This window comes from Chamaea fasciata, unplaced genomic scaffold, assembly GCF_029207755.1.
Source record: "Chamaea fasciata isolate MVZ Bird 193981 ecotype frontalis unplaced genomic scaffold, bChaFas1.0.hap1 SCAF_3, whole genome shotgun sequence".
NCBI classification, from domain to species: Eukaryota; Metazoa; Chordata; class Aves; order Passeriformes; family Sylviidae; genus Chamaea; species Chamaea fasciata.
In genome coordinates, this window is record NW_027094088.1 from 27,693,132 (window position 1) to 27,708,495 (window position 15,364).

The following is a 15,364-nucleotide window of genomic DNA, read 5'->3' on the forward strand; positions in this document are numbered from 1 at the left end:
TTTCATTCATTGCCAAGTGTTTCTTACCCTAATTTGGTAAGCATCAACCATATAAAATATAATGGTAGAATAGGTATTAAAGCCTTAAAAATATTTTTAAAAATACAGTATTAAAATAATTGTTTTAATAATTAACTTAATAATTATCTAATTATTGTGAAATACATATTAATCATCATAATTAACCAAATTTTTCTACTGGAAATCTTTATCTCCAAAGTTTCCTCTCACTGATGCTGTCTAAAATAATATTTTTTTAATGAATAAGACTAGTTAGGAGCAATCTATTCGCTCAATATTTGCCTTTTCCAAAGGGGAAAACCAAAAAGCAAGAGTGACAGAAGGATAGGGATTTTAGTACACCTTAAATTAAGAGGTTAAATCTTTTTAGTAACAACACCTGCATGACAAATATTCATGGAGATTAATAATAATAATGACAATAATATAAATATTTATTTATTAGTATACTACATCTATGGGTACTATTGGTAAAAATCCAATTATGGTAGCCAATCCATAAATACATTATCAATGATAGCTTCTGTCTCAAAAAGATCAAAGATTTAAAATGGTAGAGTAATAAAACAACACATGAAAGAAGAGTCTAATAATTTACCATATTACAGTGCTTGACCCAACACTTTCTTTTCAGTGATACACCCTGATCCCAGCTGTGGAAGGGGAAGAAGATTGTAAAGGACATTTTTAGAAGAAATATAGCTGAAATCTTTTCAATATCTTTAGTATTCCAAAGAAAACAAGAAAACTCTTTTGGAAATACTACCCTGTATGCCTACTATAATCTTACTGCTTAATTGTTAAGTTTTCCCTAAATTAAAATATTTTATTTTAAAGGAAGGCCTATCAATTCAATGATTTTTAAAAAACTGCAACAAACACCCCAAGACTAACTGAATACTGGAATTAAGTTTTCCAAAACATTGTACACTGTTAAACAGGAATTTAGTAAAGGGAGAAATGCTTTACTCTAGAGGTTTCAATTTTACCTGCTCCAAATAATGTAACGACAGGTTGATATATTTGGCTTCTGTCAGTAAGTGACCTCCAATTCCAGTCTTTGCAACACGCTCTGAACCAGCAAGGTCTACTAAATGCAACTTGGAGCGTCGGATAGTTGCAGATCCAGGTTCCTTGCTGGAGATGTGAATAGTGAAAATGCAGTGAGATCGGCTTGAGGCTTGATTCATTGGCGTCTACAATGATGAGAAAAAAAGAACTCTCAATGTTCAGTGGAAAAAAAAAATCTTCTTATAGCTCTTATAGCTCTTCTTGTAATCTGGCAACTGAAATCATCTATCTGATTTTTTAGCTATTGGACCTGTAATGAACATGCATAAAGCACCCAAAAGGATTTACCTGACATTCACATTCTGGACAAATACTTGGAAAACTTTAATCTGGACAAATTGTACTGTAAGCAATTAAGTTGTTCCAAAACACTCTAAAATCAGCAAAACAAGTGGCCTTACTATCTCAGGAATACTAGAAAAGGGCAGCTTGACTGGAGGGAAAGTTACTGAATGCTGATTCCTGAGAAGTTATTAATTTCCCCATTGGACATCAATTCTTTTTTTATTGGTTTGTTGTGGGGTTTTTTTGTTTTGTTTTGTTTTTTTGTTTGTTTGTTTTTTTTTTCTGATAGGTAGATACCAGTCTAACAAGGACTAGGACTTCTTTTAGACTTTTGCATTATTACCTTTATGAAAAATTCTACTTGCTAAAATCAGTATCAGATTTTTAGGTGGCATGACAGAGTTTTCATAAAATATTTATCTTTAAATGTATATTTCTGGGAATAACTACAGCCATATCTCCTTAATTTAAAACATGGAAATTCTTGGTCAATTTTTAGAAATGTGCAATCTTAACATCACTTCAGAGATTTTCTCAATATATTTGATTGAGATTTAAACAGCTCTCAGTTATTTAACTTTAGATTTCAAATTCCTATATGCCATCACATACGCATATTTATTAAAAAATATATAAAAATCACCTTTTGTTTATCAAGGCATTGTTAGAAACTTAAATCTAAAATTACTCCTCATAATCCTCATTTAATAAATAGCTAAAGCTTTAGATTATATATGGAGATTAAAGGTTAACATACAGATAGTATTTTTATTCCTAAACTATAACAAGTGTGACTACATTGTTTGTAGGACATAAATGCTAGACCTGCAAAAAAACAGAGTAGTAAAATAATAAATCAATGTTATTGAGTCAGCAACTAAATCTGCACTTCTTTATAGCTGCTGAAAAAAGTAAAAAAATCATCCTGGTTTTACTGCCTACAATAATGTCTTGTCTCTACTTTATTTCTCTGTTACTGTGCAGTAATTTTTTATGTAGGCCTATCCTGTGATTCAGACCAGATATACCAATACATTGCCTTTTTTTTTTTTTTAAACATAACCTGCTTTAGCATGCAACACTGTAGATGTTAAAATGGCCTGCCCATTGCAGGTATTGAAGATGTTGTCTTATTGATCCAGAAAGGACAGCCTTTGCAGAAAGAATGCAAGCTGAAAAGTCCTTTAACAGGAATAATATGGATCTTTTGGTTCAGTTGGATCTTTTGGTTCAATTATCTTCACTTCAACTTCCCCCTCTTCAGCCTTAATAGTGCCAGCACAACCAAACAGGTTTTGAGAACTGATTCAGGTAAAAATAAAAAATTAAAAATAATTTTAAAAAATGATTACTCTATTCAGTGGAAGAATTTTGGAATTCATAATCCTGTGAAATGAGCATCAGAGTGCACTCACATGTCTGCTGTCCTCAGAGGTGATGCTGGGCAAATGAAGAGGAAGTGAGTGGTGATGTTGGAATGAAAATAAACAGGCTGAGGGAAAGGTGTCAAGCAAAAAAACACTCCCAAACTTACTTAAAATACAGTTTAACTAAGAAAAAGCTATATGCTGTGAAAATGTACTTTATTCAGCAATTCTGATTCCATGAATAATCAGAGCCAGCTTCACTTATTTTACTAGGACAGCTATGATATTTTTATTTGCAGGTCTGTGACGCAGGACTGGATATTTTATTGTTTTCCAGCTAAAAATCCACAGCAGAATTAATATTTAAGGACATTCCCCTCAACAGAACTGATATTTAGGGACATTTTTCACTACAGGCATGGCATCAGTCACACTATACTGCAGACAAGTCTAAGCCAGATCAAATATCAGTACAGGTGGAAGCACAAAGCAAATGTTGCTATGACAGAAGCTGAAGAAGTCATCATACTTCTGAATAAGTATTCTTAAACAAACTTGATATTCACACTGAAGCAAAACCTTATGTATTTCAAAATGTGCTTTTAGTCACCCCAATTTAATGCTAACAGAGGCAGAAAATAATTCAAATCCTAAAAAAATAATTTCAGGACTCTGAGTTCCAACAAGCACATGGCAATATTTGCTCTACAAGGTTTTTATTTTCTATTGCAATACATTAGCCACAACTTTATTTTGCGTATTCGAAGTAGATTTGGCTGGACTAGTCATTAGAAATTTCATTGCTTTTCTCTCCACAGCTTCTTTTTCTCTCGTAAATGAAAAAATGAATGAAGCTAATTTGGAAGTCATTGGCTAGAATCCCAAACTGATATTTTTGTAAAGTTCTTCTTTGGAGTAGAACCATGGTTTAATCAAGACATCAATACTCCTTTTTGCAGTATGATTCTATCTCTGCTTTGCAATTCCCATACACAGGAAGCTCTGCTAGAACTCCTGCAGAAAGCATCGAGCAATAAAAATTTAAACTGTTAAATGGGATGTGACTATGAAATGTTAACTGCATAATCCCCCCACACTTTGCTACTTTTACCACACAAGTAGATGCACTGCACATAACAGAAATGATTATTTGTTGGCATCTCCAGTCCAAACTCAAGCCTTTTCTTTTGCTATTTGGTTGTTATCTTACGTAGGCAACTTCTGAGAATCACCAGTCATCTTTTTAGAAATTTTGAAAACAGAAAACAAGTAACATTTTCTGGACAGTGTCTCAGAGCCTACTAAAATGTTCCTTTAGTGGTTTTCAGAGTTCATTTTGGCTTTGTTAGCAGTATTCAAACCATATGTATATGAAATCATCCTCACACTAATTTGATGTGATGAAGGAAAAAAAAGAAAGAGGGGAGTGGCCTGGTTCTCAGCAGATGGTTGCTATTGTGAGAGTTATATATAGAACAACTGATGAGCGGCAGTTACTTACAAAGAATAATTTTTTCCAGGAATTCTGTGACATCATAAACCACATAAGCAAACTTCAGATTCTTTGTGATATCACGTGAACACTACAAAGGGCTTAATGCCAGGTCGTCTACTGCTGCCCATTTGTGGCATGGTAAAGGACAAATTCAGTAACATTTAAGATCATGACTTGGTAAAGCATCAGCATTTTCATTTGATCATGGAAAATATGTACAAGGTGTATTTCAAGCCAAACAAGCCAGTCTTGCTTTTTTCCAGGACAAAAGTATACCTGTGTTTGCTGAAATTAAATTGTATAGAAGCTTTGTGACATTAACTATTACATCTATTTATACAATGGCTGCAAGAAGGCGGCTTCTACTTAAATGAGACTCTACATCACAGTCATACTGCAAGAAGCTTCTGAGTTAGATGTTTCTCTCAAGGAATACAAGGTCAAGAACTATCCAAAAACTTGCTGGAACCTAAGCTGTCCACCTTAATCTAATTCTTATCTATTTTAAATCAAGTAAACACTGCAGGAATTCTTCCCTTTACAGGAATTTATGTATTTCCCAAACTCTTTATTTGTTGCAGCTGCTATCATAAATGTTTTCACTAAAAATAGCCAGACATGGATGCTACTGATCTAAACAGAGTTCTGAAGGATTGAGGACCTAAGAAAGAGAAAGTTTCGTAAATAGAACAAAGACATATGAAAAGCTGTTTAAAAACCACCACTAGACTAACAGAAGTTGCTACTATCTGGAAGGATAATGTGTTGATTATGGCTGCCAAAACACTCTCGACAGAGATAATACATGAAAGGGTTCCGGACCACTGGGAGAAAACAATTTCACAGGTGATAAATGCAGTTGTTCAGCCCATTTTGCAAACGATCTCCACTTGGAAACTTACACCATTCCAGTGGAATCTTTTCTTCCTTGGATCAACATATTTAGACAACAGAACGTGATTTTCCTGAACGAGTGAATTAGTGACTAGCCAATGCATAAAGAGGGGCTGATTCTGAGTGTTCACAGTTTTTTGAGAGAATGTCACAGTGAAAAGGTAGAAAATTTTTTTTAAAGGAATGCTTCTTTCTCTTCTTAAGGAGTTTTTGCTTCTAAACTTTTCAAAGAAGAGCAAGGAGAAAAAAAGAAAGTACTGCTGGCATCCAAGATTGATATCAAATCAATTTTCTCCAATGTCATGCTACAATCAGAGGGATATCTGTAGAAGATGTTTTGACAGCTACAGTCATTTCACAGTTCAGATGGATATCTCTGCCTAATGAATATAAACTCCACCAGTCCCAGTAGAACTATGCTAAAAAGAAGAGCATATAAATTGAAGAAAAGGAGGTGCCTGTCTTTGTATCTGGTAGATGAGAGAGACCTCAGTATGACTTCAGTTTCCTTTGTAAATAGTATGTTGCAGGTGAAGGGGCTCCTCAGTTGCACTTAGGTACACCTGTTAGAGTTGAAATTGAAAAGTTGTTGCTATGAAAATAAAAGGATCAGAACAGGTGCAATTACTTCCTGAAAGCAATACCTTATCTTTCCATATTTACTACAAGTACAGTTTCTCAGTTGAACCATGGTAACTTTTAAACTCAGGTAACTTTTAAAGTAATTAATATTCCCTGATGAAGAGATTATTGAACCTTATGTTTAGTGCCTTTTATCCATACAAATCCCAAAGCAGTTTAAGGACTATTCAAAGTAGTATGTACGACCAGTAATTTTTTTACCACATGTGGAAATGAAAACACCTGTCCTGAAATAACGATGCCACTTGGTGCTAATAATACAATATAAAAGGTTTGTTAGAATGGAAATAAGTTAACAACTGACACCAAAGAGGAACCTAGGAAAGCAGAAAGTTCCAATTTCTTCTGGACTGCAGCACTTACCTAGATAGCATGCATTTTTGTCAAAAGTAACATTTAATCTCATATGTTCACACACTGAAATCCTATTTTTTCTGTCTCATCCAATAAAAAACGCAGTCAAACACTACCAGTGACTTTCCAAATACATTCAAGAGAATAATAATATACAATAAATACAAGTAGAATGAGTTCAATTCACAGGTCACTATCCAAAACTATCCTTAAAGCTTTAAGCTTCATTCTTTCTTGAAATAAACATATCTAAGAATTCCTAAAAGCTTACTGATTGCCTCAAGAGTACTACAAACATTTTAAATGGTGGAACAAGTACTTTGCAGTATACACTGTGTCCCAAATTTTTAAAATGGAGTGCTATAGGTATAAAACTATGCACTGAAACATTTCCTTCGTCATAAAGCAAAGTACTTTTTAATTAGAGGAAACATAAATTCTAACTGTACATGCAGTTGCAGTTTTCAGACCTACTACTCTCAGAAAAAGACTTAGCACTTTTTGAAATTGCTGCACATCCTTGGTAGGCTACCTTACTCTACTGCTTTAAGAGAAATACTAAAATACACTAAGAATTCTCAAATCACAGAGGTTTAGGCAGGTTATTTCAAAAGACAGAGGTCATATAAGACTCCCATCACAAGAACTTAGAAAAGATCATTTCAGCTGAAGGTATATTAATGGTATACCAAAATAAAATGTTTTGAAAACACTACCTAAATAGTCAAACACTTATTTTCACACAGGAGCTTTTTTAGATGTTGCTGCTACCAACTGCTTATATTGCAAATTTGGTTTTTAAACCCTCAGTGTGTATTTCAGATACTGAAATAATAAAGTTGTCTAAACAGATAGAAAATATGAGAAAACAGTTCAGTTTTTATAATCTGTTGCTGCAGATTCTCATGTATTCAAATGTTACAAGAAACTGCTTTATTGGAAAGCAAACAAAAATCTAGTCCATACATTCAGCAGAGCTGCCAACAAGACACTCAGTTGTTTTGGTTTTGATCTCTGCCTATTTCTCTCTGGCAAAATATGAGCCAAAAAAATTCTTGTTTGGATTTTTATGAACTGTCTGTGCACAAATGTCTTCCATCTTACCATTTACACAACTCATAGTACACATCAAAACTAAAGGACCAGTCCTACATTGCCTAATAAAGCAATCCTACACAAATTAGATTAGTTTCCTTTCTTTTTCCTTTGCTTGGGATATATAGTTACACGTGGGAAAGAAGCATTCAGTTATAAAAGTTCCCTTAGGTTCTGAAATTTAATGAATGAACTCATGGTGCCTATAAAATACTTTCAATATTGCGATGGCTTTTGTTTCAGTACAGTGATGAGGGAAAAATGCACCCCTCGAATCACAAGTTAAAACCGCATTAGCATAGGCAATACAGAAATTAAATTGTCAATCTTATTTTCAAGAGTCAACTCTTCAAAGAAAGGTTATTCAGGGTTAAGGCACTGAACTGCAATTTTAGGGGCTACATATCTCATATGTGATCCATGACAGTCATCTGCCTTTTTCCACAGCCCAATCCATCATTAAAAAAATATGAATCCAGCATTTATTTTACTTTCTTTTCTATTTAGGTTTATTAATCTTGTTTTTTTTTCTTTAAAGTTTACTTAAGAGGGTTCTAATCTTCAGAGGTCAGAAAGTACTATCCTAACTCAAGATTTAAAAACATGGAACTCCAGAGAAGTTATGTTTTATGTCATAAGTCCTCTTCCTTAGATCTCTAGATTAACCCTTTTCTCCTTTATTACACTTTGTAAAGTTGCTCTCCTCCACACAGTATCAATTTTTCTATTTCAGTATCATGAAGCAGTTCCTTGCCTCAATGCTCAGGTTTCTGAGCAGACCTTATGTTGACTATCTCTTGCCCTGATATATTCCTACCTCTCAAAATATAACTGTTGAAATAGTCATCCTTGCGAAAGAACAAATATTTGTGTTTCCTATTTACATATTGTAATCAAATGCTTCTTCCTGTGTGCAGGTGTATGTGGTCATCCAGCTGGACACAGAACTACCTGATTATTCATGCAGTCTAAGTGTCTTTCTAGTCAGCGATTTATGATATATCCTTTTGCAGATACAGAGGAAGGGAACCCAAAAAGGTCTAAAAGAGAATTAACTCCATTGTAGTGAAGACACATTGCCAGTCCTCATATTATACAATACACTTTTTATATTTAAATTCCATATCCAAGCATGGAGGAAAAAAAGAAACCAAAACCTTACGTATGTCAGACACAGAAACATTTAATTTGTAATTTTCAGAATCAGTAAAAACACCCTTGGTGTTTGAATATTGGCGTATATTTATTTTGAATTTCCTTTGAACTACCATTTAGGTTTTTGGTGGGTTTTGTTTGTTTATTTGTTTGGTTGAGGAGGTTTGTTTTGTGTTTTTACATATAACACCACGTGTTTATGCAGTAAGAAGGAAAACAAGAGGAGACTTATATTAAGTACATCAAAGGCAATTGAGTGCTTAATCATAGAATCATAGAATGGTTTGAGTTGGAAGGGACCTTAATTATCATCTTGTTTTAACCCCCCAGTCCCCTCACACTCCATGAGTAGTGACACCTTCCACTAGAACAAGTTGTTTAGGGCCCCATCGAACCTGGTGATGAACGCTTCCAGGGAAAAACTTTACTGGGAATGTTTGACAATGCTTTTCAAGGACACATTTTCTTATCTTTACATGTCTGTGTATGCTGATACATGTCACATTCAAAAGTCAGTCTATAGTTTACAAGAATTTTTGTATTCTACTTATTTGAATTTCAGTAAGTTATGACATCAAGAACCATCAATCAGATCCACGATGGAACGCTCCCATCAGAGAAATGCTTATTTAATTTCACTGTGGAAATACACTCAAAAAGAGGATATTAACTTATGTCCAAGAACTTCTAAAATATACATCTTATTTGAGAGAGGAGGAGAGATAATTTTAACCATTTTAACTGTGGTGGTATTAAAATTTGGAGCAGCAAATCTCACCTCAGCAATCATTCTGTTGGTGTCCCCCAAGAAGAGTAGGTTTAAGGCTTCCTCTTCATTGGTTGCTTGCTGAAGAGACAAGTTTTTAAGATGAATGTTTTGATCGGAGTCTTCCATTATTGTCACTTTTCTACATGCAAAATAAAAACAACAATGAAAACTAGAGTTTTAATGTGCTGCTGTTTCACACTTTCATTTCGATTGTGCCTAAAAGGTGAAATCTAAAATGCAAACACAATCATAATGAAAGAACATGAAAAATAAATGATAAACATTAAAGAAAGCTTTGACTCTTTTTTTTAACTGTCACCTCCTTTTTATTCCTTTATTATGAAACTTCACATATAAAAGGAATATAAGAAAACTGCAAGTTTTAGAGAAAGCTTTGGGATTTTTATTTAGTGAGATATAGTAAAATTTCAAGAGTAAGAGATTTGATGAATCACCCCAAACAAATAATATGTAGGAGTTTGTTTGCTATTACCAATAGAGATGATAAGCAAAGCATACCGTTATTTTGACATACAAATAGGCATGGAATATTTCAGAATCAACACATCTGTAGTCAACATGTTTCTAATAACTTTGTATTTGTCAAGATTATTTCTGTTTTCATTCTTCTTAATGGTAGTAACTACAATTGTAAATTATCCCTTTCTTAAATTAAAAGCAAACTAACAGAATGATTTTATTTATTTCCTGTTAGAAATGTTCATAGTTACACTTCTATTAGACTAAAGCCCTCAGAAAGGAATTGGATGCAAGTAGCAAGGATATGGCAAAAGCTCCAGAAGAGCTGCTAAGCGTTACTGAAAATCCTTTTCACTTCTTTGAACAGTCCTTTAACACAGGAATTTTTTTTTCTTTTAAAATGATTACTGGGAGTTAAACTTCACTGGCATTACTGAGTAGCCATTAGAGTCTCTTCAGTTGGGACATTCTACAGTATCCAACATGGAGGTCAAGTGGTTGCTTCACTGGATTTAGAAAACTCTGAGAGAGAAGAATCTGTTAAAACAGAAGTACATTAAATCTGAGGATAAATAACATGTCCTTCAGGATGAATTACATGTTCTAATACAATTTAAAAGAAAATAGAATTTCTTTAAAAGTTGGAAGATATTATTTTAGTCAAACCAAAACTTTATTTCCTCCGTAAGCATAAATAATACTTTCTATCTATAGATGAACACCTAAATGTATACATATATGTATATAAATATTTTTTCATGTTCTTCAAGATAAACCACAAGAGGGAGTATGGGGTTTGAATTTTTATCAGTAGGTAGTTCTTGCATGTTAATTATTCAAGTTGCTTAAAAACCAGAGAGATTGTGTTTTGTTCTGCTTTACTTGACTTTCCCCCCCAAACTGAGAACGAAATCAAGCATCAAAGCAGTATTCCATAGTATTACTCTTAGATATTGTGGGAGTAGTTCACAGTTTGATGGTCAAAACGTTCAAATGGGTATAAAGCAATAATTTTAACACACTGCAATGCATTCACTCTTTTCAAGAAAAAATTGCATGTAAAAAGTACACACAAAGCTTCTTTGGTAGTCACAGTAATTGCTTTTCCATGTATGATTGCCTCCTGCTGTTAGCCTTATTTTTGTGTGGTGGTATAAGACATTTCTCATATAATCACAAAACTCAGCTTCCCCATTCAAAGCATAAACTCCAGAGTATAATTCTGCTCTTGCATATCAAACTTTTGATAATGTCAAGCTGTATTCTGTATGCATCTTTGTGCATCACACACTAAAGCCCAGAGCAGTTCTGATTACAGTATACCCTTAATAACTTGTGCCCTTTCCTGCATCAACTGAGCTGCCATCAATGATTAATTAATACCACCTCATTAATTTGTGTATCATAAATAATAATAACCCCCCCTCCCCCCAAATATATTTTGGGAAAAAATGACCATTTTAAAAGTCAGGTTTCCTCTTATTATATCTGTCTCTAGGGCTTAGAATTGAAGAAATATAAAATAACCTCAAAAACTTTCTAAACATTTAAAATTATTCATAATGATGCAAATAAACAACATCTGAAGATAAATGGCTTCTATGCCAATACATGAGCAGGATATAGTGATACCACTTCATTGTGAGGATAGAGGAGACTATACATCCAAAAATAAATTTCAGAAAAAGATAAAAGAGGAAAGAAGCAAGTATGCATCTCGAAGTCTGTTCAGAAGAACAGAAAAAATTATAGGATACATATAGGTAGTGTTTTGTAAAACTGCAAGGAACTTTAGCTTCTAGGAAAGTATGGTCAGGATAATCATGTTATGTATCATCCCAAAAAGATGATCTTTCAGAAGTTCAACTCCCTGAATACCACAACAGAGGACAAAGTCAATACTTATTGAAGAGGCAAGGTTACAAAGTTATTCAGCTACCAGTACAACTTTTAACAGCACACGTTTGATTTTCCATCTAAGTAGAGACTTAGAGCATAATCTCCCTTATGAGACATGGCAGAACTATGAGATGAGTAAGTGCTCGTGCAGACTCTTCGCTTGACATGTCATATTGTGATAGGAAATGCTTCCCACTGTCTCCAATGGATTCTGTTTTGAGACAGCAAAAACACAGTTAGGCTGCTCTGGATGTTATGGACATGACTGGAGACTGTTACATATTTAGGAGTTCATATAATAGTGAACCTGAGTAGGCGCAGCCTGTGAGGTGCTGTACACACAGCTGGGCATTCAGACCTGAGCTGTGCTGCACAGATCCCTTGGCTGCAGGATAAATTCACTGAGTTCTAGGAGAACACCTTCTAGAAGGAAGTTGTTTTCTCATAAGGAAATTACACAAAGGCTCTAAAGAGCAAAAGGGAAACCTTCTCTTCATGGTCAGGACCTGTACTGCTCTCGTGCAGTGCGTCATGGGGAAATCCAGTCAGGCTCTGTTCAATGCAGCATGGATGCAGGACACCCAATATGCGATGGGATGCAAGATTTACTTGCTACCTATCTTCTTCCTCTTATTCTGTCTTACCAAAGTGGTCACCCTATTAAGCCATTTGCTGCTAAAGCTTTCTTACTGAGATCTGGAAAAAGCTGTGGACTCTCTCTCTCTCTCTCCCCTCACCCCACCACGTAGACCAAGGAATCAAAACTAAAGCAAGATCAGTGGTTCATGCACAAACAAAACATACAAAAATCTGTAAGAATTTGCAAGCAACATCAATAATCTCACTCACAAAAAAAAAAAATAAATTGTTAAATAAACTTTGATATTTGCTCACCAAATGCTTGTAGAAAAGTTAACTTAAAAAAGCTTCATTGGACTTTGTACTCTTTTTCAGGAAACAAATCAACATAAAACATGGATGTGAATTACCAATATATCTTGTATGCTGAAGTTATTGTATGCATTTAAATTGTAATTTGTTCGAACTGTAATTAAAAATAATCATAATCTTCGAAGAAATTACTCAAAACAGTTTTTAGCTGTCTCCTAATTAATAAAAAGAAAAGTCTAACCTTACAAAACTTTGTATACTCTTAACCTTTGGTATTCAGTAGTAACAAAATGAACACTCAATTTTGAAACAACCTATTTCATATAAAAAAGTGAACAAGTAATACTATTAACCTTTGAAGTTTTAAAATACTGATAATTTTCAGAACACTGAAAATATAGTTCTTGAAGGTTTATGGTTGGTGGTCAGTTTCCAGATTACATAGTTGGTACCGCCATTAAAAGGGGCTGACATTAACACTGTTGAGACTGGAGGGGAGAATCATGCTTATTTGCATCAAAAAATAAGACTGAATAAAATGTATTTCCTACATTTCACTCCTAATTGAAAATTATTCCTTTAGCCTTATTTTATTTTTATCCTTTTTTGTTAAGGAAAACAGGAATTATTACAGTAGCTGTTTTAGCTTTCCATGTCAGCAATTTGATAACTCTTAAGGCCCTTGGAGGGCAGTAGAGAAACAGAAGAGTATAAACTCATTTGAGGTAATTTACCAATATGCAGGAACAGGTTTTGTTTTAAAGAGGTATTATTTCACACTGACCCCATGGAACATAACAGTTCTGCATGTTATTATAATATACTGATAAAGGTATCATTGTTGATGTTTCAAGTTAATTGGTCCTCAGCTTAAAGTGTGGTTTTCTTAAAGTCAGACAGCATCATACTAAAAATTAAATATTTCCCTCTCAAAGAAGACTTTAAAGAATCTTCACACAAAAAGTTGCTGACTTGAAGCTTAGATTCTATTTTCCCCTGGCCACATCACTCTGGACTAATGGTTGTCCGAGCTCTCTGACAAGTAGCTCCTCAATTACTTAGACTGTCATTCTAAGGCAAAACAGCACTAACTGTAGTTTGCCTTCACATGCAAGAGGGTCACCTGCCATCAGACAGGTAAAGCAGTAACTTATTGGTTACCTATGAATTAATCTAGTCATTCCTGACTAATGGTTCTATCGCCTCAGTCTTTTTTGTTATATATGATGTCAAAAAATTTCTTCCTTCTGAACAAATAAAAACATTTTAGGAAGAGTTTTACTGGTAGGTTGTAACCAAAGTGAAATTCAGTAACATTGGGTTACAGAAATTACAAATACACTACAACTGAGAAGCTGTTGGAGATAAAAGGCACAAACGCACAGTACATTGAGAGCTTTAGAAAAGTATTCCTAATGTGAACGCTCCTGCAAAACTTTTATGAAAACATAAGGTGGCAGTAAGTATTTTAATAGTCTTCTACCAGCTTTATTTCATAGTAATAATTTCATACCTTTATGTGTTGAAAACAACCAAAATTTCCCAGTATGACCATGGAATTCTCTACAGCTAAAAAGGGAATTAGATTGTCCATATTAAATTCAATTTCTTCATTCTAGCAAGTAAGATTCTTCAAATGTTTTTTTGCATCTGCATATGCTGGATTTCATCTACAGTGTCACAAAATTAAAACACTGTCAGATTTGTATAATAAAACAAGTCACAATTGTAAACTAAAGTATATTTTCTGTGAAACATTAAGGTACATGAAATATCTTCTATGGGTTATGAGTAATATTCCAACTAAACATCAAGAAAACTAGGGTTTTTTTCTGTTAAAATAGAATTTCAATGGTATTTCAAAACCAACATTACTTGTAGAAATATCTGTACTATTAGAAACATGATACCTATTAATGTGTACATATACAAATATCTGTATGCATGTATACAAATAGGTATATGTATACATATCCCTACATATGCACAGATATGTAAATAATTACATAATTCTGTGTAGGAATCTGACTAAGTATACATATAGATAGACATATTGATGTGCAGCTATATGGCCCACATTCACGCATTTGTCAGGAACTTATTTCCAGAAAAGTTGTGATTGTTTTCGTGAGAGCCTCTTCCCTTCTTATCTGGCAGACCTGGACGAAATGAGTAAGCAGTGCTAAGATGAAAATTTCATCATCTACAGAACATGCAAATAATGGCTACACACAAAACCTTGACTTCAGGAGCTGAGATTCCAAGTCTAATCATGTAATGTTTAGATGAAATGAACAATTTTAAAAATGTTTATTATTCACTTTGCCTTAAGCATCAAATACAATTCAATTGTCTCATTTTTCAAGTACTATCAATAAGCCTGTAGTGTATCCACAAGCCTTTCATAACTTCTACCACCTGAATGAAATCTGTGTTTAGTCCTTACACTGAACAGGTAACATAAAGTAAGAATGCAGAGTTTGCTGGTCAGAAGTACCTATCTTTCATTCAAACTACATCCCCCTCTTTTGCAAGAATAGGAATAATTCTGTTCCAGAAGAATCTGCACATTATATAAGGTTAACTAATCTTTTTTGCTTATTCTTCTAAAATGACACATTTCTTCAATGCTCTTCTTGTCCATCTTAAAGACTTAGGAATCAGCACTGACAGCTAATATTTACCCAAGAATTTAGGGTGAATACCCTGCCTTTGCCTTTTCTCGTGCTTAAAGCTTAAATGATCCACTGTGCAGTTTAACAGAAAATTATGCATAATATGACACCTTTAAAGTACAAAAAACATAAGTTCTTTTTGATATTCTCATTAAATACAGGCTTTCAAGCAATCAAAGTTATTATTTTGTATTTTGCTTTTGCTATTTTGTATTTGCTATCACTAAAATATTAAGAGGTTTTAAGCATATAAAATTTTCCAAAAAATATA

The 15,364-nt window shown here is 33.8% G+C and overlaps 1 protein-coding gene across 4 annotated transcripts in view; it reads right to left on the reverse strand.

Moving 5' to 3' along the window:
• The window catches only part of KIF6 (kinesin family member 6), a 154,467-nt gene that overhangs the window by 119,105 nt on the left and 19,998 nt on the right, over positions 1-15,364 (reverse strand). For 3 of the 4 annotated variants that reach the window (XM_066178435.1, XM_066178436.1, XM_066178434.1), the window contains exons 6-7: positions 9,158-9,287; positions 1,011-1,217 (exon numbers count right to left, since the gene is read on the reverse strand). In XM_066178435.1, coding sequence (XP_066034532.1) covers positions 1,011-1,217; positions 9,158-9,287 — 337 coding nt within the window. The remainder of the gene's footprint in view (positions 1-1,010; positions 1,218-9,157; positions 9,288-15,364) is intronic. The other variant, XM_066178437.1, reaches the window with a different exon arrangement.